Below are 23150 nucleotides of genomic sequence, written 5' to 3'. Positions count from 1 at the left end.
CACATTTTATACACATGCTGGAAGGAAATACCTTACAGGTTCTGAACTGCATATAGTAGGTTTTTCCTATCAGCTATCTCCTCCATGGGACCGTATTAGTGGGTGATTGCACCCAGATGTACAGACATCATCACAGACCCAGATCCTGTGACTCCAAGATTAAAATACTAACCATATTGCAGAGGTGATAGTAGAACTTTTTGTGATGGTCACTGTGCTAATGCGGGCATGGAGGGGCTCCAGTTCTTATTTAAAAATCAGGCAGCCAAGTTTGAAAGCAAGGCATCCTCTTTTATCCAAGGTACCAGTTTTCAAATAAAAATTTGTTTGTGGAATAGGAGTTGCCCAGTGTAAATCATTTTAGGTTAGGTTTAAAACTTGCTTTGCTACCCATCAGAAATTTTGTGTTACTGGGTAAATCTTCAAAAAGTTTTTGTTGCTGCCTATTCAACCCCTTTCTGAACCACTGACTGGATAATACAGGTCATTTTGTCCGTTCTTTTACTGTCATAGGTGTGGACCTCACAGCTCTTCTCAAATTTTAAGGGATTATTTATTATGAATTTTGTTAACAATTCCATATGTATTGTGACAGCGCAGTGAAAATGCCTAACTCCCTGAAGAGGTACCGATGTGACAACTGCAGATGACCACCACTTATTAGTCTTACTGTTTGATTTTGTGCAATCAGTATCCTCTTTCTGAGTGATGAGCTATATCAGCAGATTATTGCATAAGATGTTATAGGATGGAAGTATCCAAAATATGTTCGGAGGTTGAGTCAGTTGTCTCCAAGGCTAACAGGTATATGAAGAGCAAAAGTGGTTGAGCTTAATAGTTTCAGAAGCTTGGTAATATGCTTCTCCAAGTTCAAGCTGTCATCAATGTGTTCACTCAAAAGTTTATAGCATTCTACCCTATTTACTGACTCCTGTTCATATGATGCTTCAGTTTTTGGCATGACTCTATTTGTTGTACAGAATTGAATATGGTGTATCTTCTCAAAATTGAGGACCGAGCGAGGTGGCGCAGTAGTTAGACACTGGACTCGCATTCGGGAGGACGACGGTTCAATCCTGCGTCCGGCCATCCTGATTTAGGTTTTCCGTGATTTCCCTAAATCACTCCAGGCAAATGCCGGGATGTTTCCTCTGAAAGGGCACGGCTGACTTCCTTCCCCATCCTTCCCTAATCCGATGAGACCGATGACCACGCTGTCTGGTCTCCTTCCCCAAACCAACCAACCAACCAAAATTGAGGGAGAATCCATTTTCAGAGAACCACTTTACAATTCTGTGAAAAGATCATTAACAATCCCTTCCATTGCTTCCTCTCAATGGGATTCATTGTAACACTAATATTTTCTGTGAAAAGAACCAATTATTCTTCTTGAATGTTAAGAAGAAGATCATTCACATATAAAAAGAATTGGAACACACCCCAACATTGAACCCAAAGGGACTTCTTTTTTGACTTCTCCCTGTCCACTAAAATTTTTTACCCTTCCAACATTGCTGGACTTAATCATCACAACTTTTTGCATTCTGCTCAAGTATGATTAAAACCAGTTGTGTGTAAAGCCATAAATTCCATAAAATTTGAGTTTTTCAAGCTGTCAAATGCTTTGGAAAAATCACAAAAAGTGCCAACTGACAACGTTTTATTATTTAAGGCTTGTACTGTTTGGTGAGTGGATGTATAAATAGCATTCAATGTCAGGCAACCTTTCTGAAATCCAAAAAATTATATGCTATGAGGGTGGCCTGGAAAGTTCTCAGAATCGCCATGAGAGGTCAGTGCTAACACAACGAGTTGTTCACGTGATATTCATTGGACTGTTGCCTGTAAACTCGTGCCACGTCAGTGCTCTTGGAAGAGAGCTGTGGCAGTGATGTGGCTCTGTTGTTGTTCCCATATAGTGATTTGCGAAGATGGAAAAAAATCGAGATTTGAGCAGTGGTTAAGTACTTCGCATAGAAAGGTATGAAAGCAAAGGACATTCATGCTGATTTCCAGAATACACTAGGGGACTCTGCTCCTTCATATTTAACTGTTGTCAAGTTAAATTTGGTTGGGAGAGCTTAGATGATGATCTGCGCAGTGGTCGGGAAATCATTGCAAAGTGCACAAAATGATCTTGAAAGATCGCCGATTCAAAGTGTGTGAAATTGCTCACGCTTGCCCGATGTAATCTGAAAGGGTATATCACATTTTAACTGAAGAATTAGAAATGAAAAAAATTATCTGCAAGATTGTCTTGATGCTGTTGCCATGGCAAAATTACACGAACTAGATTATCTGCAAGATGGACGCCACGACTCTTGATGCTGTTGCCATGGCAAAATTACACGAACTAGGGTATGAATTGTTGCCACACCCACCTTATTCACCTGATATGGCTTCGTCAGACTTCTATCTCTTCCCGAAGCTGAAAATTTTTCTTGGTGGACGAAGATTCACTTCAAACAAAGTACTGATAGCCGGAGTTGACAACTATTTTGCAGGCCTGGAGGAAACTCTTTTTCGAGATGGGATCAAGACACTGGAGCATCATTGGGCCAAGTGCATTAATCTAGGAGGAGACCACATTGAAAAAAAAAAAAAAAAAAAAAAAAAAATCTGTGATGTAAGTACTTTTTTTCTATTCCGTTCCGAGAACTTTTCAAACCACCCTCGTAATGTAAATTGTTTCAACTTAAATGTGATACTAATCTTGAGTACAGTATATTACTTTTTTGAATGTTTTGGAAAAAAGATATCAGTAAAGAAACTGGACAATAATGATACAAGTCTGTCTTTTCACGTTTCTTGTGGAAAGGTTTAACACTTGTTTATTTTAATCTGTCTGGAAAAATTCCCTGTGCCAGTGATGGATTACATATCTCGCTAAGGACATTATTTATTTAAGACAGAACAACCTTTCATAATTCTCTGTGAAATTCCTTCAACACCATATGAACTTCTGGTTTCTTTAGAATGTTTTTAATTTTATTACTTTTAATGATGGATGTTGGTGCTACTACTAGCTGCTTAAAATTTTGTGGCGTGACATTTTAAATACATTCTCTGGCTTCTCAACTGAATCTCTTAATCCTGTTTTTGCTGCTACATGTAGAAAGTGATTGTGAAAGTACTCACAACTTGTGATTATGAGTCACAACAGTGTCATTTAGTTTAATTGTTATGATATCTTGTACTCTGACTGGCTGTTTTGTCTGTATCCCATATGGTTTTAATCTTATTGCCTGCATTGTTAATTTCTGTCAGAATGTACATACTTCTTGACATTTTGGGGGCTTCCCTTAAAATATTACTGTATCCCTCATAGTATGCAAGTAATTTTGGATCTCAATTTATTCTGGTGATTATATAATTTCACTCTTCCTCGTACATGATATTTTAATTTCTTTAGTTCTCAGAGGCTTACTTTTTTAATGGATTTTGTGTATAACCTTTTGAGAAAAGCAACTTTCAAATAGTGACACAAATCTGCTGCAGAATAAATTGAATTCGACATCACATCTTTCTACAGGGTGAACCAGAACTCTACGAATATGCTTTCAGAGGTTTTTCAAGGTTGCTTTTTGAGTATTTTGGTGTAAGGGACCCTTGGCTTCACATGGCTCATTGCAGAGTAGTAATATAATTATGATTGTTGCCCCATTTACCTTGTTGCAGGTGCTGTCACAACAATGAAAAAGATTGTAATATGCAATTACCAAAATGTACAACACATCCAGTTTTTCATAGATGCCTATGTATAGATGCAAAAGAACTGTGATGTGGTTGTCATCACAGTGAGAACAGCACAACATAGGCATTGTTGTGCTGCTCTTTGACTGCATTCTGCGGAACCTAACATGAAGCGCATATCAGTCATCTCTTCGTCAGTAAACCAGTCCGTACTGCTGTGTATCACTGATAACGTGCAACTAACACTGTCAGAAAAACAAATCTGAGATAGAATAGTGCAGTAGTGAATGCAAGCTTGAGAGTGAAGAGTAAAGGGAACATAATTGTTGTCAACAGCAAGTACTGTGAGTACAAGTTTGTTTCCAAACAAAACACACAGCACATAATGTTGACTTTTGCACTGTTGTGCACTATTTTCAGTGCCATACAGATACAAATCCAATTGGGTCAAGGAATCAAATGAATGCAATAAATTTGTAATGAGCTACTGAAGATCATGGTCCCTTATACCATAATACTCAGAAGGTATCCTTGAACAACCTCTGAGAGTTTGTTAGTGGAGTTGTGGTTCATTCTGTGCATATACCTCCTCCCATCCCACATCTTTTAAGTTACTCTTAAACACAGTTTATTCTGTTCTCCTTAGTAAACCTCTGCCACCTGACTAAGCTTAGCACTATGTTTCATGGTACTTGTTATCTGGTATTCAACACCTAGGTTTTCCTGTAGGATTTGGCCATGCCCTGCTACGGTGCAGTAGGACTCTTTTCTTTCTGCTCTACTTTTCTACTGACCTAATGAACTAGTTGTTACTATGAGGCTGCTACTCTTTGTTTTGCTCAAAAACTTATTGAGGCTCTTCTGCTATTTCAGGTAACAAATCAAATGGATTGCTAATTGGAGTTTGAAATTTGGTTTCTGAGGTTTACTCCTTTTGATTATTACTTGTCACCTTTTCCCAGCTCCCATTCTCCCGTCAAAACGTGCCATTTCTAGTTCCACCCAAGTCGCATTAATTTTTCTTCCCTGTTCCGTGATTCTCTTGTCTTGACTCCATAACCTACAACTCTGTGTGAGAGCCTCATCTTACGTTTTACTGGATTTCCTAGTGCAGTAATCCCAGTGGAACATCAACCTACTTTTACAGTAGACTAAAAAGCACTATCATACATTTAAACTGTAACAAAGTAATAATTCGTGAAAACTTATATTTCGGTGAATTGTGTGACTAACTTCCAGGCTGCAGGTAGATGTAGAAACACAAATGTTCTTGACCTTTATCATCTCTTTGGAGAACTTTCTATTAGTTTATCAGTCAGTGATGGTATAAAATTGCACAAGTTTCACAAAGAGCCATCGTGGGGCATGTCTGATACATGTCAAACCATAATAAGGATGCATGTCTGGCTCAAATTGTGTGTGTGATAACTGATTTCAACTCTTACAACTTTTGGGACCAGTTATACATGTGAAGGAGGATAGTTTAATATTGATTTCTGTTCAAACAATTAACGTGTTAAGACTTTCACACCTGAATAGTGTATTTTATCACACAATGTTTTCTCTCTCTATTGGAACCAGTATTTACATAGTTATATCTTTCTGCAGTATGTACATCAATATTGTTGAGTATTCAACACTTTCAGAGATCTCCACTTGTTTACTTTTTTTAACAGTAAAAAATCTGTTGTTCCAGAAATTATCCGATATTATGAAAATGGAATTAATTGAGAACAAAACTGCAGATGAAGTGAAGCATGTAAGTATAGCAATAATAATAGTATTCTTTCTTCAAAAATACTTTTAAAAAAACATGTGTATGAGTACTGTTTGAATGACATTCCCTAGATAAAGAGTATAAATTCATTGCAGAAAGTTTCTAGAAAAAGACAATGCTATGTAATGTAGACTCCAGTGCAGTAAAAAAGGTCTTACTGCCTTTCTCTGTGGTGCCCTGATTCTAGCCAATACCAGTTTTGGACTGGTATGATTCTTTTTGAGTTTAATGGAGAACCAACCTTACAATGTGTGGCATTATGAAATTTATCACTTTCAGTGTGCTCTCCTCACCAAGCCATTCAATGCTTCATACAAATTTTCCATTGTTCCTAGCAGCGCTGGAAGTTTGGTTTTGCTAACAAAGCTTCCACACTGTCAGATCTTTTCCCTTTAAGTGCCAGTTTGACCTAAAAAAGTCATAGGGGGCCAGGTGGAGTGAATAGGATGGGGTGGTCCAACCTGGTGATGCCATATTTCACAAAGGACACCTTTGCAGACAAGGCAGGATGGAATGGTTAAATTGTCTTGGTGAAGCATCCAGGATTTGGTGTTCCACATGTAGAATGTCTGTTCACTCATTTACGAATGGCAGTCAGATTCTCAATGTAATAATGTTGATTGACTGTGATCTTTGAGAATGATTTTAAGGGATCAGTTTATCAATTTTGTTAATGTTGTTTTCTGATTTTGATGTTGGAGCTCGTCCAGTATGGAGATCATATACAATCGTTTCATGTCCTTCCTTAAACCTTTTGAACCACTCAAAAACTTGTGTTCCGATAATCATCCGCTTCCATACATAACTGCCATGAGCCTCTGTAGTAATTTATGCAAGTTTCTTATGAAAATTGAGGTTAACTTTTTGCTCTGTCAGAACACTTTGCATTTTCTGTGGAAGGACTTCAATGGATGATTGCTACAGCGAGACTGAGAGACATATAACCATGCCCGTTGATCTCAGGGTGGGAGAAGCATCAGCTCACATGAACATGTTCAAACCAGCTGTGCCACAGAATGAGATTTTCACTCTGCAGTGGAGTGTGTGCTGATATGAAACTTTCCTGGCAGATTAAAACTATGTGCCAGACCGAGACTCGAACTCAGGACCTTTGCCTTTCGCGGGCAAGTGCTCTACCATCTGAGCTACCCAAGCACGAGTCACAGCCTGTCTTCACTGCTCTGCTTCCACCAGTACCTTCATCTCCTACTTTCCAAACTTCACAGAAGCTCTCCTGCGAACCTTGCAGAACTAGCACTCCTGGAAGAAAGCATATTGCAGAGACATGGCTTAGCCACAGCCTGGGGCATATTTCCAGAATGAGATTTTCACTCTGCAGCGGAGTGTGCGCTGATATAAAACTTTCCTGGCAGATTAAAACTGTGTGCCGGACCGAGATTCGAACTCAGGACTTTTGCCTTTCGCGGGTAAGTTTTAATTTGCTAGGAAAGTTTCATATCAATGCGCACTCCACTGCAGAGTGAAAATCTCATTCTGGAAACATGCCCCAGGCTGTGGCTAAGCCATGTCTCTGCAACATCCTTTCTTCCAGGAGTGCTAGTTCTGCAAGGTTCACAGGAGAGCTTCTGTGAAGTTTGGAAGGTAGGAGACAAAGGTACTGGTGGAAGTAGAGCTGTGAGGACGGGCCGTGAGTAGTGCTTGGTAGCTCAGATGGTAGAGCACTTGCCCACGAATGGCAAAGGCCCCGCTTTTGAGTCTCGGTCTGGCACACAGTTTTAATCTGCCAGGAAAACTTCAGCTGTGACACGTTTGCTGGGTGAAGGAGTGGGTGGGGGCAGGGGGGATGGTGGAATCATAGTACCTATTCTGTCTTGATCTAGTGTAATTGCATGATCTAGTGTGACATTATGTTTTGAAGTGTTTGTACATTGTGCGTCTGATGTGGGATGTAGGGAGCAGCCTGGTATTTACCTAGATGGATGTTGAAAACCATCCAAAAACCACATTCAGGCTGGCCAACACACCAGCCCCCATCATTAATCCACAAGGCAGAGTTAATAGAGCGATGGTGTGCCTCCCAGTGTCCTGGAAGCAAGCACTTTAATGCGCTTGGCATTCCAGGTAGGTTAGAATACTATGTGCACAATATCTTAGTGTTTAGAGGATATAAAAGTGGCCGTGCGGTTCTGGCGCTGCAGTCTGGAACCGCGGGACCGCTACGGTCGCAGGTTCGAATCCTGCCTCGGGCATGGATGTGTGTGATGTCCTTAGGTTAGTTAGGTTTACGTAGTTCTAAGTTATAGGGAACTAATGACCTCAGAAGTTGAGTTCCATAGTGTTCAGAGCCAGCCAATTTAGAGGATATAAAAAAAAACAGTTTGTTATGTGACAAAAATGCCATAGGTGCTCTGTTTACCCTCTAGGGTTCCATGAAGGTTTTGACATTAGTGATATTCAAGTTGCTGTGTGATAAATATTGTTTTAGAGATGTTGCTGACCTCCAGTGGAATTCTTTTTGTGGCGAGAGATGAAGCGTTTGGTGTATGAGACATAAATACACACTCCAGAAGAGCTTGTTGCATGTTTGGCTGAAACTACAGCCATTATTCATGAAACACCTGGCTGTTTTGAGCATGTTCGACACTCATTAGAATGTAGACGCCAGTTATGCATTAATGTTAACAAATTACATTTTTAGCAGCATCTCAAAAACCGTATTCATCATATGGCAGTTTAAACACCATTCCTAAATGTCACTAGTGTCAAAACCTTCAGTGAACGCTAGCAAGGAAATGGCGTGCCTGTGATATTTTTGGATATAAAAAGGGTTTCTTTGTATTTTCTCTAAAAACTCAAAAATTTTGTACACACCATTTTTACACCCTTTTTATAAGTCAGATTCATCTATATTAAACAGAATTTTTTAAATTTCCATCTCAGTGTATTATTTTAGCCTCAGTAAAAAAAAAAAGCAAACTGACATGAAAAGGCTTCGTGACTCTTAGAAAATTTCATGTGGCATTTCATGAGGAATTGTTTTAAAAAATCTTGCAGTGTGTACTAATGGAACTCCAATTTTTCAATAGGAAAACAAAATCAAGAATGCAAAGTGACTAGACATTACATCTGAAATTTGATGGGGGATTGGGTGGGAGGGGAGGTGGGATGAATTGATAAACTTTCCCACTTTTTCCAACATTTTGTTGCAGCTTACAGTCTACTGGTATTATGAGACATAGGCATTTGATGCTGTAAACTGTGAATCATAGTGAAGTCAGTTTTGTGATGGTACTGAAATTGTGTCCTGTTACATGGGGTTCTCTAAACATTTTAGGATTGTGATAGTTTTCAACTTGTCAGATGGGAATCTGAATTGTGTGAGCATGTAATGTGCAGCTTTTTCTTATCTGAGAAGATGGTCACTACAACTGAAACCTGTACAAAGTAAAGAATAAATTTTACAGGTGATGGCAAATTTACAGTTCATAAAAATTCCTAAGGCTGTATCAAGTCACTTCATTGAACTGTTAATTATGGAAGTTTTTCTTTAACAATTGTACAGACGGTTGGAGAAACGTACAGGAGAAACGAAAGGAAAAGAAAAGCCGTTCTCAGTATATGGATGAACCATGAAATCCCCCACTGTTCCCAATAGTGGCAGATTCACTTCACCAAGTCAGAGAGAAAAGAAGGAAAAAATCCTTATCAATAAATGGATCCTATCCCACAGAGGAACGTCAATGGATTCAGAAGTTACACAGAGGAGCTAAAACTTGTAGCAGTGGAAAGACCATCGGCATGTGCCTACTCCTTAAGGAATCTAACACTCCTGTGCTAAGAGGCTTTGCCCACTACAGGAGAGAGAATGAAAGACAATGTTGCTGTGTTCATCGGTGAGACGTTCCACTCCAGCCACACTATCTTCACCACTCACTCTAAAAAGTTCGTACTGTGGCTATTCACATAATGCATATCATCACAGTATGCTGTATGTACCTCCATCTATACCCTGCAAAACACCTTACTGTGTTTGTCAGAAGGACCTTGTGTACCAGTGTCATTTGCCCCTTTTCTTGTTCTATTCACATGTTGTTTGTGAGAAGGACTAGTGCTTGTAATACTGCATGTGGGCTCAGATCTCGCTGATTTTATCTTCATGGTCTTTTCCGAATTTATCCATAGGAGAAAGCAGTATATTGGTTGACTCTTCTATCAGCGTACGCTCTCAGAAGTTTAACAGTAGACCAAACCGTGATGCAGAAAACCACTCTTGCAGCATCTGCCACTGGTGTTGACTGAGCGTGTCCATGATGCTTTCATGCTTATGAAATGAACCTATAATGAAACGTGCTGCTCTTCTTTGGAGCTTCTCTATTTCCTTTATTAATGCTGTCTGGTACAGAAAATAGACTGACTAGCAATGTTCAAGTATTGGTCAAATGAGTGTTTTGTAAGCTATTTCCTTTAGTGATGGACTACATTTCCTGAGAATTCTTCCAATGAATCTGTCTGGCATTTGCCTTAGCTGCGATTAATTTTGTGTAGTCGTTCCCCTTTAAATCACTCCGTATGCATACTTTTAGATATTTTATGGAAGTAGCTGCTTACAGTGATTATGTGCAGTCGTGCAATCAAACAGCATAGGATCTTTCTCTCTATACGTTCACAGTATATTACATATATATTGAGGGTCAATTGCTACTCCCTGCACCAAGCATCGATCCTCTGCAGGTCTTGCTGCATTTTGCTACAATTTTCTAGCATTGTGACTTCTCTGGATACAACAGTATCATCCAAGAAAAGTCTCATGGAACTTCTGACATTACGTACTAGGTCATTTTTATTTATTGTGAAAAGTAATGGTCCTGCAACACTCCCTTGGGACACACCCAAAGTTACTTTCAAGTCTGAAGACTTCCCTCCGTTCAGGGTGGCATACCATGATCTGTTTGCTAGAGATGCTTCAGTATGGTCACACAGTTCGTCTGATGTCCTATACGCTCGTATATTGTTCATTAGGTGGCAGTGCAGAACTGTATCAAATGCCTCCTGGAAGTCAAGGACACAGTAACTATCTGGGCATCTGTATCTACTGTTTTCTCGGGCTTGTGGATGAACAGAGCAAGGAGTTTCATAGGATTGTTGTTTTTGGAACCCATGTTGATTCCTAAAGAGGAGATTTTTGGTCTCCAGAAATGTCATAATATGAAAACATAAAACATGTTCCAAAGCTCTGCTGACATCAGACATATAGGCCTGTAGTTTGGTGCTTCGGTTGGATGACCATTCTTGAAAGTGGGAATGAGTCTCGCTTTTTTCAATCTTTAGGGAAACACCTCTCCTCTAGAGGCCTATGGTACACTGTTTCTGTAAGGGGAGGAAATTCTTTTATATATTCTGTGTAGAATCGAACTGGTATCCTGTTAGGTCCAGTGGCCTTTTCTCTGTTGAGCGATGTCAGTCGTTTTTGTATCCCTTGGTTATGTATTTTGATATTTGTCTTTTTGTCATTCATACAATGATTTAAAGAAGGAACTACAGTGTGATCTTAATCTGTGAAACAGTTTTGGAAAAAGACATTTAGTATTTCAATCTCTTCTGTGTCATCCTCTGTTTCAATCCCATTTCATCACAGTGTCTGGACAGATGGCTGGCTTCGATCCATTTATTGATTTAGCATAAGACCAAAGCTTCTTAGGATTTTCTGTCAAGTTGTTAGACAGAATTTTACTTTCAAATTCGTTGAAACTTCACTCATGGTTCTCCCTACAGTAATTTTGGCTTTGTTTAATTTTTGTTTATCTGTGAAGTGATGCTTTCTTTCCTTTCAAAGCAATTTTCTGACATGGGTGTCAAATCACGGCAGGTCTTTTCCATCCCTCACAATTTTGGTCAGCATGTACCTGCTTCAGCATATTGTATAATGCTCTTGAACTTTGTCCATTGATACTCAGATTGTTAGTGCTGGAGATGAAATTTTTGTGCTGAAGATGAAATTTTTGTGCTGACTGCACAGATAAGTTGAAATTTGTCTCTTGTTGCTCTTGCTAAGCAGAAAGAGCTTGACATGTTGCAGCATATAGCCCTGGTTCCATTTGTGTTTGTTTGTCCCAATGGTAGATCCTAAGGAGTTAGTGGGTACAGAGACAGCGCACAAAATAATAAGGTGCACACATAGTGTTTAAGAAACTTCTTTTATTTAACTTGAATAGCAACAAGTCCAGAGTGCAGCCCAAAGTAAGTCCTTGAGAGAGGCCAGTTCAATATCTACAATAACAACAGATACTGAATGACAACGCATGGCCTACATAGGCAGAACTGAACTGACTGCCAGACTAGACTTTTGTGCAGCATCCTTTATATTTGTTCTGTGGCAACACTGGCCGCATGGAATGAGGAGGGTGTGTCATGGAGCCAGCTGCAGATTGGCAGTGAAATCACACGGGCTACCACCAACTTCTATACGTGGACTGGCACAGCATGGTATGAATAGCATAAGATACCATAATCTGCATTGATTTTCCCGGAAAAAAAGTCTCTGAGAACAGGTGCAGCATCTCTCCATAAACCATCTTTGCAGTAGATGCTCCAATTTCTGGTTTAAGGGCTGTATAAATCTGCAGCATTCTGGTGCACTGGATATACGACACTGGTAAAAGTTGACAATCCCCAGGAATCTTTTTAATTTCTGGCAATACATCAGCAGAGGAAGGGTCTTAATGACCTCTATATTTTCTTAGAGAGGACAAATACTGGCAGCTGAGACAGTATGACCAAGAAATGTCAATTTGTTTTTGACGCAGAACACTTTTTTCCTCATTTGTCACCAGGCTATATTTATATATACTGTCAAACATTGCCTTAAGGTGTTTGTTTTGTTATTCAGCTGTCTTTGAAAATATCAAAATATCATCAAGGTAGTTGAAGCAGAAATCCGAGCCCCTTAGTATTTCTCTACGAACCTCTGCCGTGACTGAGCTGCATTCTTTAAACCAAATGGCATGATAGGTATCTGAAAAGACTAAAAGGCATTATTATGACAGGAATATTTTCTTCTGCAACTTGAGCCTGGTTATAAGCCTCCTTACAATCCACCACACTGAATATTGTAGCTCTGGCTAAAACGTTCATGAAACCCCTTATGGTAGAAATGGGAAAGCAGATGGGGATTGTTTGTGGATTTAGATTGCGGTAACCTCTACAGGGCCTCCAGATGCTGTCTTTCTTTTTAGCTAGGTGTAATAGTGATGCCTGTGGGCTGTGGGATCTTCATATGATCTCTTCAAATTCTGCTTTTGCTATTGAGAAATGGTTGGGTGCTAGTCTTTGTGGCCGTCTAGAAACTGGTTGGCTGGGTGTTGTCTTAATGTGATGCACCATGGTATGCAATACTTTCTGTGAAGTGGCTGACAACCTCTTGTCTAGCTTATGTACCAACCAAACTACTCAGTGAGGCCATGGAATTTTTAGCACTTCTGCCTGTAGTACCTATTACCACTTCACTGTACACCTTAATTCATACCATTCTTAACTTTTCCAGTCCTTGGTGGGGTATGAAGTCTGCACCTAATAGCAGTTCTCTACCACCTGCCAGTGCGAACCTTTATTTGAGCTTTCTAACAAAGCCCAGGTCCACTGTCAATTCACACTGACCGTAAGTTGTGATGGGTGAGTTGTTAACTGCTGTAGGTTGAGGGTGCACTCACCACTGCAGTCCATCTTTGTATCTGAGCCCGAATTAGTAAGGTAGCACTGATCTGTGTTCCTGTCTTTTACATACAAATGGCATGATAATGTCAGCAAGCACACTTGCTTTGCTGTATGTGTGGATGTGGTTGATCTGATGCAAATAACGTGGCCGATTGTGAGTGCTGGGTCTTGGCTATTTCTGATAACATTGCTGTTGGCATCTGCGGGAGTAGTGGCAACTCCCTCATCAATGCTTTCGCACCTTTGTGGAACTTTATGACCGGTTGTGCCTACTGTAGGCTGCTGGGGCCTGGAAATTCAAAGCAAGATGTGCATCTTGTGGCCTGATCACCATGGCCGTCTGTTTGATTCTGATGACTGGGTGGATACCCCTCTTCTTTACCTTTTCTTGTGCGGGTCCACTTATTCATTTCAGACTTCTGAACTGCTTATTCATGTTCGTCTGTTGCTCATGTCGTATAGCTGCAGTATCCCAAGTGTTGACGTCGCTACTACCTGTTTCGCTGCTGAGGTACTTGTTTGCTCCACTATAGTGTGCACCTTGTCTGCAACTGCAAGAACAGAATTGATATCACACTTCCCACACGTCACCACTGCCATTTTCACTGAAAGTGATAGTTGTATTAGCCGTATGTGCTGTAGTGTTAAATCTCACATTGCTTCCTCTTCCACAGTGATCCTCAGAGAGGGTGTTCTATTGCTGATACACTTGATCTGAATTACTTGTTGCATTTGTTGGTTCAACAAATCCGTCTGACTAGTGTCTCCTTCAAGTGAGGGTGTTTTCAACATAATATCCAACACCATGTTGACAGCTTGGGCATCAAAGCTGTTAACCTCTACAGGAAACATGGAATAATTGCTAGTAATGCTATTTTGTATAAACACCAAATCCAGCATTGTGAACCACAGCTCACGCTTCTCCGACAGGAATGCTGGTGTTTGTGTTTATATCTTCATAGTGGAAACCACATTAGACTCAGTGGGCAAACTGTCTGTCATATTCAACACCTGTTCGTATAAATTCATCTCATCTCGATTTTGCAGATCCCTAATTTGCTTCTGCAGGTCCTCTTCTAGGCATAAGGACTGCCCTTGTATCTGACTTCACGCAACATCACAATGCGAAGTAACTGTTTCACTCTGTACATTGCTTCAGGTGTCTCCTGTCTTTTGTAATTTTGGGGTCACCAATTTATAGACAGCGTCCATCATTTCAGTCATAAATATGCAGAAACACACACAAACTTGAGTTAAAAAGATTTAATTACTTGATTGTAGAATTTTGGAACATGTATTATGTTCGACTATAATTACTTTTCTGGAGACTAGAAGTCTACTCTGTAGGAATGAGCATGGGTTTCGAAAAAGACAATCGTGTGAAACCCAGTTCGCGCTATTTGTCCACAAGACTCAGAGGGCCATAGACACGGGTTCCCAGGTAGATTCCGTGTTTCTTGACTTCCACAAGGCATTTGATACAGTTCCAAACAGTCGTTTAATGAACAAAGTAAGAGCATATGGACTATCAGACCAATTGTGTGATTGGATTGAAGAGTTCCTAGATAACAGAACGCAGCATGTCATTCTCAATGGAGAGAAGTCTTCCGAAGTAAGAGTGATTTTAGGTGTGCCGCAGGGGAGTGTTGTAGGACCGTTGCTATTCACAATATTTATAAATGACCTTGTGGACAACATTGGAAGTTCACTGAAGCTTTTTGCGGATGATGCTGTAGTATATCGAGAGGCTGTAACAATGGAAAATTGTACTGAAATGCAAGAGGATCTGCAACAAATTGATGCATGGTGCAGGGAATGGCAATTGAATCTCAATGTAGACGAGTGTAATGTGCTGCGAATACATAGAAAGAAAGATCCTTTATTGTTTAGCTACAACATAGCAGGTAAGCAACTGGAAGAAGTTAATTCCATAAATTATCTGGGAGTAGGCATTAGGAGTGATTTAAAATGGAATGACCATATAAAATTAATCCTTGGTAAAGCAGATGCCAGACTGAGATTCATTGGAAGAATCATAAGGAAATGCAGTCCAAAAACAAAGGAAGTAGGCTACAGTACACTTGTTTGCCCACTTGAATATTGCTCACCAGGGTGGGATCTGTACTAGATAGGGTTGATAGAAGAGGTAGAGAAGATCCAACAGAGAGCAGTGCGCTTCGTTACAGGATCATTTAGTAATCGCGAAAGCATTACTGAGGTGATAGATAAACTCCAGTGGAAGACTCTGCAAGAGAGACGCTCAGTAGCTTGGTACGGGGTTTTGTTGAAGTTTTGAGAACATACCTTCACCGAGGAGTCAAGCAGTATACTGCTCCCTCCTACGTATATCTCTCGAAGAGACCAAGAGGATAAAATCAGAGAGATTCGAGCCCACACAGAGGCATACCGACAATCTTTCTTTCCATGAACAATACGAGACTGGAATAGAAGGGAGAACCGATAGAGGTACTCAAGGTACCCTCCGCCACACACCGTCAGGTGGCTTGCGGAGTATGGATGTAGATGTAGATGTAGATTGATCAGAATGGCGCTTGATAATCAAAGTAAGCAGAGAACTGTCAAACTAGAACTAAAAGTAGAAATAATGACGCAACTCTGGCCAATCGACCAAAGAATAATATGTGTGTTCTCAATCACTGTCTGAAATTGGCATTTCCCACAAGTTCCGTGCATAATATCATTTATTAACCTGGTTTCTAGTGAAACTAGATACACTAATGGGATCAGAGCATTGAAAATAATAACCTGAATGATAAATGCAGATGAGGCAAAGTCTGATTTATGTTTTGGTAGATTCAGGTACATATTTCGTATTGACTGCATAAATAAATGAAAAATCAGTAAAGAAAAATATTAATTGTTAGCAGGAGTGCAATCATAGCAGGTGGTGTAGTTCCAGCTTGCTATATTATGACCTGTCAGTCTTTGTCATAGCAAGGGCAAAGGCTCAGTGAAAAATTAAAGAATGTAGAAAGGAGTCATGACAAGAGTTTCTGAATTTGATATGGAAGGAAGGGTAGTATTACAGTAGCAGCTGTGCAGCAAAATTGTGTACTTACAGCATTGCCAAACATTATTGTGCAGATAGTGATGGATTATTTTTATACTGTAATGTTTACCACAAGATAAGATTCTACCTGCAAATATCATTGTGTAGCTGTGAAGAATGGGAGACCAGATTTAGAAAGTCCACTACACAGGTTTATAATCACTCATTTTCCATGAGGGAGTTGGAATCTGCCTTGTTTGTAGCAAAGAACTCAGAGTCTGACCCAGACAGATTCTGTATGAAATACCACTGTTGCTGCTGCTGCTGCAGCAGCTGAGTCCCAAATCAAGAGAAATCCTCCTAGAACTTCTTAACTTGCTTAGGTCAATATCCCAGTTCCAGGAGTGAAGCTATCTTGAGCATCTCCTAAAGTGAGGGCAGGATTGTTGCTGCACAACTGTTGATTCCACTGGCACCTCCGATTTTTCATGTGATCCTTCCTAAATGATAGGTATTTTATGTACAGAATAGGGTGCATCTACTCAGAGCATTTTTTGCAGAATAATGTTGTCTGCAAGGCATTATTTTACTTGTTACCCTTTTTGCTGTTTCATGCAATAGTATTTCATCCGTAACAAAAGTCTTGTTTAGTTATTTCTGTATGGGGAAGGTTTTTCTATTTTCTGCCCATACTCTGTCTTGCAACTACTTGTCATTAACTTCAGCCGACACTCAAGAGGCCAAATAAATGTGCAGAGAATACTGATTTCAAGTTTTCTGCAGACAAAAATGTGTGCATCAATTTCAGTTGCTCACATTGTGTTTTTAGTATCCCTCTTGCCTGTAGGACGTCAAACGGGCCGACTTGGAGCAGGAGAGACATCACAGAACATTTTAATCTCCAGTGTCTATACTTTTACAAATAAATTCATAAAACTTTGTCAGCATCACCAGGAAGGATTCAGGATTCACACCCATTGCAGTGGAAGTTAGAAAACATAACAAAATAAATTTTTTTATGTGCAAAATTTCATCATTTTTTCAGTTACTAATGGCTGCATTTGTTGCTGTAGGTACACTTTTCTTCATAAGTTAGAGAGATTCTTCAATGAATTTTGCACAGCATACATACCATACTTACAGGTGTATGAAACTCTAGAATTTATTTAATTTATGAAAAAACGAATGAGTTGTTGTATTTTAAACTTCATGTTTAGATAAAACACAAATTTTGTAGTTCATTACCTCAATTTTTACCACAGTTTTTAATAGATTTGGAAAATTCTAGTGTCATACACCTTTAAGTATGGTTATTATGCTGTGCAAAATTCATGGAAGAATCTGTCTTGCTTATGAAGAAAACTGTACCTATGGCAACAAATGCTGCCATTAGTAAGTGAAAAAAATGATTAAATTTCACATGTAAAAAAAATTATTTCGTTATGTTTTCGAACTTCCACTGCTAAGAGTGTGAATTCTGAATCCTTCCTCGTCATGCTGACAAAGTTTTATAAATTTATTTGTAAAAGTATAGACAGTGGAAATTGTAATGTCCTGTGGTGCCTCTCCTGCTCCAAGTCGGCCCGTTTGACGTCCTATCCCTCTTAATGCGCTTTTCATTTTAGTGAGACTTGCTTGGCCACCATAATTGAAAGGCCTTACAGCTAGATCAGTAGGAATAACTGACATATTAAAATGCCTGAATGCCAAAACTGGGAGGCAGGCAGAAAACCTCTGTTGCAATTATAGAAACTTTGTTCATACCCACATCTGTTACAGTTGTAGCATATATTGATCTGCACTATTGTCACATCTAGAGATGTTAGATGCAGTCTATCATGAGGGCATTAGGTTAGCTTCTGGATGCAGAGAATAAACTTCATTTGCAACCTCTGCATTGAGGCTGCAGCAGCTTCTTCCTCATGTGAAGTGGCTACAAATTACATTCCATTTCATTGAGCTGCTGGTCACCTGCATGTCAGTCTGTTGCCCATCTGTGTATGCAGCACTTATATGTGTGACATCCACATTATGCGTGGACATTTATGACTTGAACACTCCAGACTCTGACAGACTTAGATGTCACAAGCACAAGGGTTCTAGCTTAGTACTGGATTAGTTTTCATTTCTGGTTATTTAAAAGACCCAGGATATTTTTAAACTTAATGAAGTTTGATAAGTCCTGTGCTTTATATTTAAAAAATGACAATTTAAGTGAGAACAATGATTTTAACATTATGTACACAGATGGGTCGAAGAAAGGTGATAACCTAAACTGTGCAGTCATTTTCTGTGATAATATGTTCTGGACTTATTTCCTGAAGGAATTTACTACCTTGAACACTAAACACTGTAAAATCCTTTAGACACTGGAGCAGTTAAGATGTAATAGAGACACGAAATTTTTTATTTAGTCTGATTTCATAAATGGTGTATAGTTCCACCAGTACTTGTACTTAGCAACCAAAACTGTCTGTAGAATCCAGATCGCCATGTACCAGTTACATCAGCTAGCAAAGGTAGTGGCAGTCTGTTGGGTAACTTGCTGTGTGAGGAACCAGGGAAATGAAATAGTGAATACAGTAGTGAGAAGCCCTATGCGGAACTGACGATAGGGCAGTGCCCCCTGCACACTACTGCTGTGCTGGCCGTCTTTATAGTGATACTCATGTGTAAGTGCTTGACTGGCTGTGAGTGAGATAAAGCTGCAACGTATGAAGCCCACAAGACCACAATCAACCTCCATCCAGCCATGAAGAGCAGCTGAAATTTCTTTTTATGTGCTTGCGTTTTGGTCGTTCTGCTTTAATGTATGGAACCAACTATTTGTAATGCTTGTAAACATACTCTCTTCAGTGAAACACATTTTAACTGATAGTATTTTAGACATTGTCAGACTGGATACCCTTAGTTTAATTGAGGTCTTGCCTGCAATTTGAGGTAATGACAGGAGGAATGTAGTTTGTATTTTAAACTTTTGTCAATTGTCAGAACTCTAAAAACATTAGGAGACTGAAAGTGCCACTGTATTGAGGTTTCATCTTACGTGTTGCATGATCAACAAGCTACATACATCTGCATGTTTAATTTTACAAAAATTCTCTAAGATTTTAGGCATGTCAGAGAGAGAGAGAGAGAGAGAGAGAGAGAGAGAGAGAGTGTGTGTGTGTGTGTGTGTGTGTGTGTGTGTGTGTGTGTGTGTGTGTTTGCACCCAGACATTTTATGTAATATAGTGACTGGCTCTTACCTGTTTGGTTATTTATTTATTTTTGGGAGCTGCATACATCTAAGAGACACTTCATGTGCAGAGTATTAATGCTGATTTGAGATACTGACACAAAGTTTTTACAAGTTCTGGGCTCATTCGACCAAAAACAATTTTGTACATATGCTGATGACCTCAGTGTTGTGCAAGCTAACCCTTAATAACACCACCACCATCATATGTGTGTGCACGTACGCACCCCCCCCCCCCCTCCCGCCACCCACCCACCCACACACCCACCCACCCACCCACCCACCCACCCACACACACACACACACACACACACACACACACACACACATGGCTACATTAAAAACCTTGGAAACAAAACTATTCCCCAGATCATGTTGACATTTTATTTACATTATTATAGACACACAAAAGACAGAATACCTATGATATTGATGTTTCATTTGTACCAGGGCATTAATTTTTCACTTTGACTTCATATCCAGTGAATTTACCAAATGCTGATGGCAAACAAGTACTGTCTGCACACTGCTTCTGAGCCATTTTCAGAAGGGTGTAATAGGGAGAAAAAATAAGTAATCTTCAACTTGCACAAAAAGTCCATAAGTGTGTGCTAAGAGGTAAGTGTGCACTTCACTACCTCTTTGTAATATTGGCAACAAACCAAGTTTGTACTGTTTTGTGCTTCCACTTACTGCATTAAAAGTGAGATACTGAGGCAGTGCACAGATAAATACTTTAACAAATGAAATTCCTCTATGGAGGAGTTGTGTAAGGACCAAAAATTGCTTCTTGACCCTTTATGTGCAATGATTATGGTAATTTAAACACAGCACAACAAATGAAATACAACCTTCAACAATGACCCTATGGGACCATTTACATCATAATGAAATGGTGTTAAAGGCAAGTGAGGACATTATTGTTAATAATAATAATGATAATGATGATGATGATGATGATGATATTCCTATTTCTACTGATATAGGATTGGAGAGTCAAGAAGTAAAGGAATGCATGCAGGTGTTAAGTATAGTTTAAATTCGCAACCTCATTCCTTGTGTCTCATAATAGTATGTGCTACAAGACGGCTGTGTATCAGGCAGAATGAAATGGTGCAATGGTTAAAGTTTAATACTTGCTTTCAGTTGGAGGAAGATTCATCTCTGTTCCAACCATCCAGGTATCCCATGGTCTAACACAATATAACAAAAATTTCCAAGTGAGTTTGCATGCTGCCTCTAATGACCTCTTTAGTGGGATGTTGAACCCTAATCTTTCTTTTCCTTCCTTTGGCTGGCTGCGGTGGCTGAGCGGTTCTAGTCGCGTCAGTCTGGAACCGCGCTGCTGCTACGGTCGCAGGTTCGAATCCTGTCTTGGGCATGGATGAGTGAGGTGTCCTTAGGTTAGTCAGGTTTAAGTAGTTCTAAGTCTAGGGGACTGATGACCTCAGACGTTAAGTCCCATAGTGCTCAGAGCCATTTGAACCTTCCTTTGTAGTGTGTCTGAAGAAGTTTCGCGTGCTAATAAGTATATATCTTCAACATCATTCCATCTGTTGTAAGAGTTATTACAACTTCTTTCTTTTTTTAAAAGAAGTGGGGTGTAACAGAAATGAAATGCTTGAAACAACATTTCAAAGAAGTGTAATTTGATATGACTTTCTAAGTTAGTATGCTGCAGGCTATTAAACTTTTGCAAAGTACTAAGAATTCTGTTGAAACCTAGAAGTAATGGAAGGTTTTCAATATTCAAGAGGCCAACTCACAGGTTGATCCAGGCACCCTCATTTAAGCTACAGTATTCTAAATTTACGTAAATTGAGATAGTTTTATACACTCCTGGAAATGGAAAAAAGAACACATTGACACCGGTGTGTCAGACCCACCATACTTGCTCCGGACACTGCGAGAGGGCTGTACAAGCAATGATCACACGCATGGCACAGCGGACACACCAGGAACCGCGGTGTTGGCCGTCGAATGGCGCTAGCTGCGCAGCATTTGTGCACCGCCGCCGTCAGTGTCAGCCAGTTTGCCGTGGCATACGGAGCTCCATCGCAGTCTTTAACACTGGTAGCATGCCGCGACAGCGTGGACGTGAACCGTATGTGCAGTTGACGGACTTTGAGCGAGGGGGTATAGTGGGCATGCGGGAGGCCGGGTGGACGTACCGCCGAATTGCTCAACACGTGGGGCGTGAGGTCTCCACAGTACATCGATGTTGTCGCCAGTGGTCGGCGGAAGGTGCACATGCCCGTCGACCTGGGACCGGACCACAGCGACGCACGGATGCACGCCAAGACCGTAGGATCCTACGCAGTGGCATAGGGGACCGCACCGCCACTTCCCAGCAAATTAGGGACACTGTTGCTCCTGGGGTATCGGCGAGGACCATTCGCAACCGTCTCCATGAAGCTGGGCTACGGTCCCGCACACCGTTAGGCCGTCTTCCGCTCACGCCCCAACATCGTGCAGCCCGCCTCCAGTGGTGTCGCGACAGGTGTGAATGGAGGGACGAATGGAGACGTGTCGTCTTCAGCGATGAGAGTCGCTTCTGGCTTGGCGCCAATGATGGTCGTATGCGTGTTTGGCGCCGTGCAGGTGAGCGCCACAATCAGGACTGCATACGACCGAGGCACACAGGGCCAACACCCGGCATCATGGTGTGCGGAGCGATCTCCTACACTGGCCGTACACCACTGGTGATCGTCGAGGGGACACTGAATAGTGCACGGTACATCCAAACCGTCATCGAACCCATCGTTATTCCTAGACCGGCAAGGGAACTTGCTGTTCCAACAGGACAATGCACGTCCGCATGTATCCCGTGCCACCCAACGTGCTCTAGAAGGTGTACGTCAACTACCCTGGCCAGCAAGATCTCTGGATCTGTCCCCCATTGAGCATGTTTGGGACTGGATGAAGCGTCGTCTCACGCGGTCTGCACGTCCAGCACGAACGCTGGTCCAACTGAGGCGCCAGGTGGAAATGGCATGGCAAGCCGTTCCACAGGACTACATCCAGCATCTCTACGATCGTCTCCATGGGAGAATAGCAGCCTGCATTGCTGCGAAAGGTGGATATACACTGTACTAGTGCCGACATTGTGCATGCTCTGTTGCCTGTGTCTATGTGCCTGTGGTTCTGTCAGTGTGATCATGTGATGTATCTGACCCCAGGAATGTGTCAATAAAGTTTCCCCTTCCTGGGACAATGAATTCACGGTGTTCTTATTTCAATTTCCAGGAGTGTATATGAAGCATTACAGTTTTGTATTTCCATTGCGTAAAAATTGAGCTTCTGTCTGAGTTCTAATGATTGTGCTGGCAGCTCCACGTTAAAACATAAACAAAAATGCATCCTTAGTATCTTTGTGACTGCGTTGTTGTTGTATTTCAGCTTAACTGCAATAAAATATTCTGTTGACCACCTGCATTTTAATTTGCAGATGTGAATGAGAGTGATGTTTGTAAGTAAAGAATGGAAGAACAAAGCCCAGTAAAATCAGTTTCATAACAGAAGTGTTAACATAATGTTATAATTGATTTGAGCAGTTGGTTCAGTGACTCCACTTCTTAGACTTCCGTGCACAGTTGAGGCAAAATTTCCAGCAAACGGAGTGACACTGTTAAAAGTAAACTTCTAGTAACTTTATAGTGTGGTCAGTGAAAGGAAGCCGGCCGCTGTGGCTGAGCGGTTGTAGGCGCGTCAGTCCGGGACCGCACGACTGCTTCGGTCGCACGTTCGAATCCTGCCTTGGG

At 40.7% G+C, this 23150-nt stretch overlaps 1 protein-coding gene across 1 annotated transcript in view; it reads left to right on the top strand.

Annotated features, from left to right (window-relative positions):
* Window positions 1–23150, top strand: part of LOC124555280 (ATP synthase mitochondrial F1 complex assembly factor 1) — a 65295-nt gene that overhangs the window by 11650 nt on the left and 30495 nt on the right. Inside the window, exon 3 of the mRNA XM_047129152.1 lies at window positions 5390–5452. Coding sequence (XP_046985108.1) covers window positions 5390–5452 — 63 coding nt within the window. The remainder of the gene's footprint in view (window positions 1–5389; window positions 5453–23150) is intronic.

Source organism: Schistocerca americana, chromosome X (assembly GCF_021461395.2).
Source record: "Schistocerca americana isolate TAMUIC-IGC-003095 chromosome X, iqSchAmer2.1, whole genome shotgun sequence".
NCBI lineage: Eukaryota > Metazoa > Arthropoda > Insecta > Orthoptera > Acrididae > Schistocerca > Schistocerca americana.
Note: the sequence above shows the minus strand (reverse complement) of the source record. Positions and strands in the feature narration are given on the sequence as shown.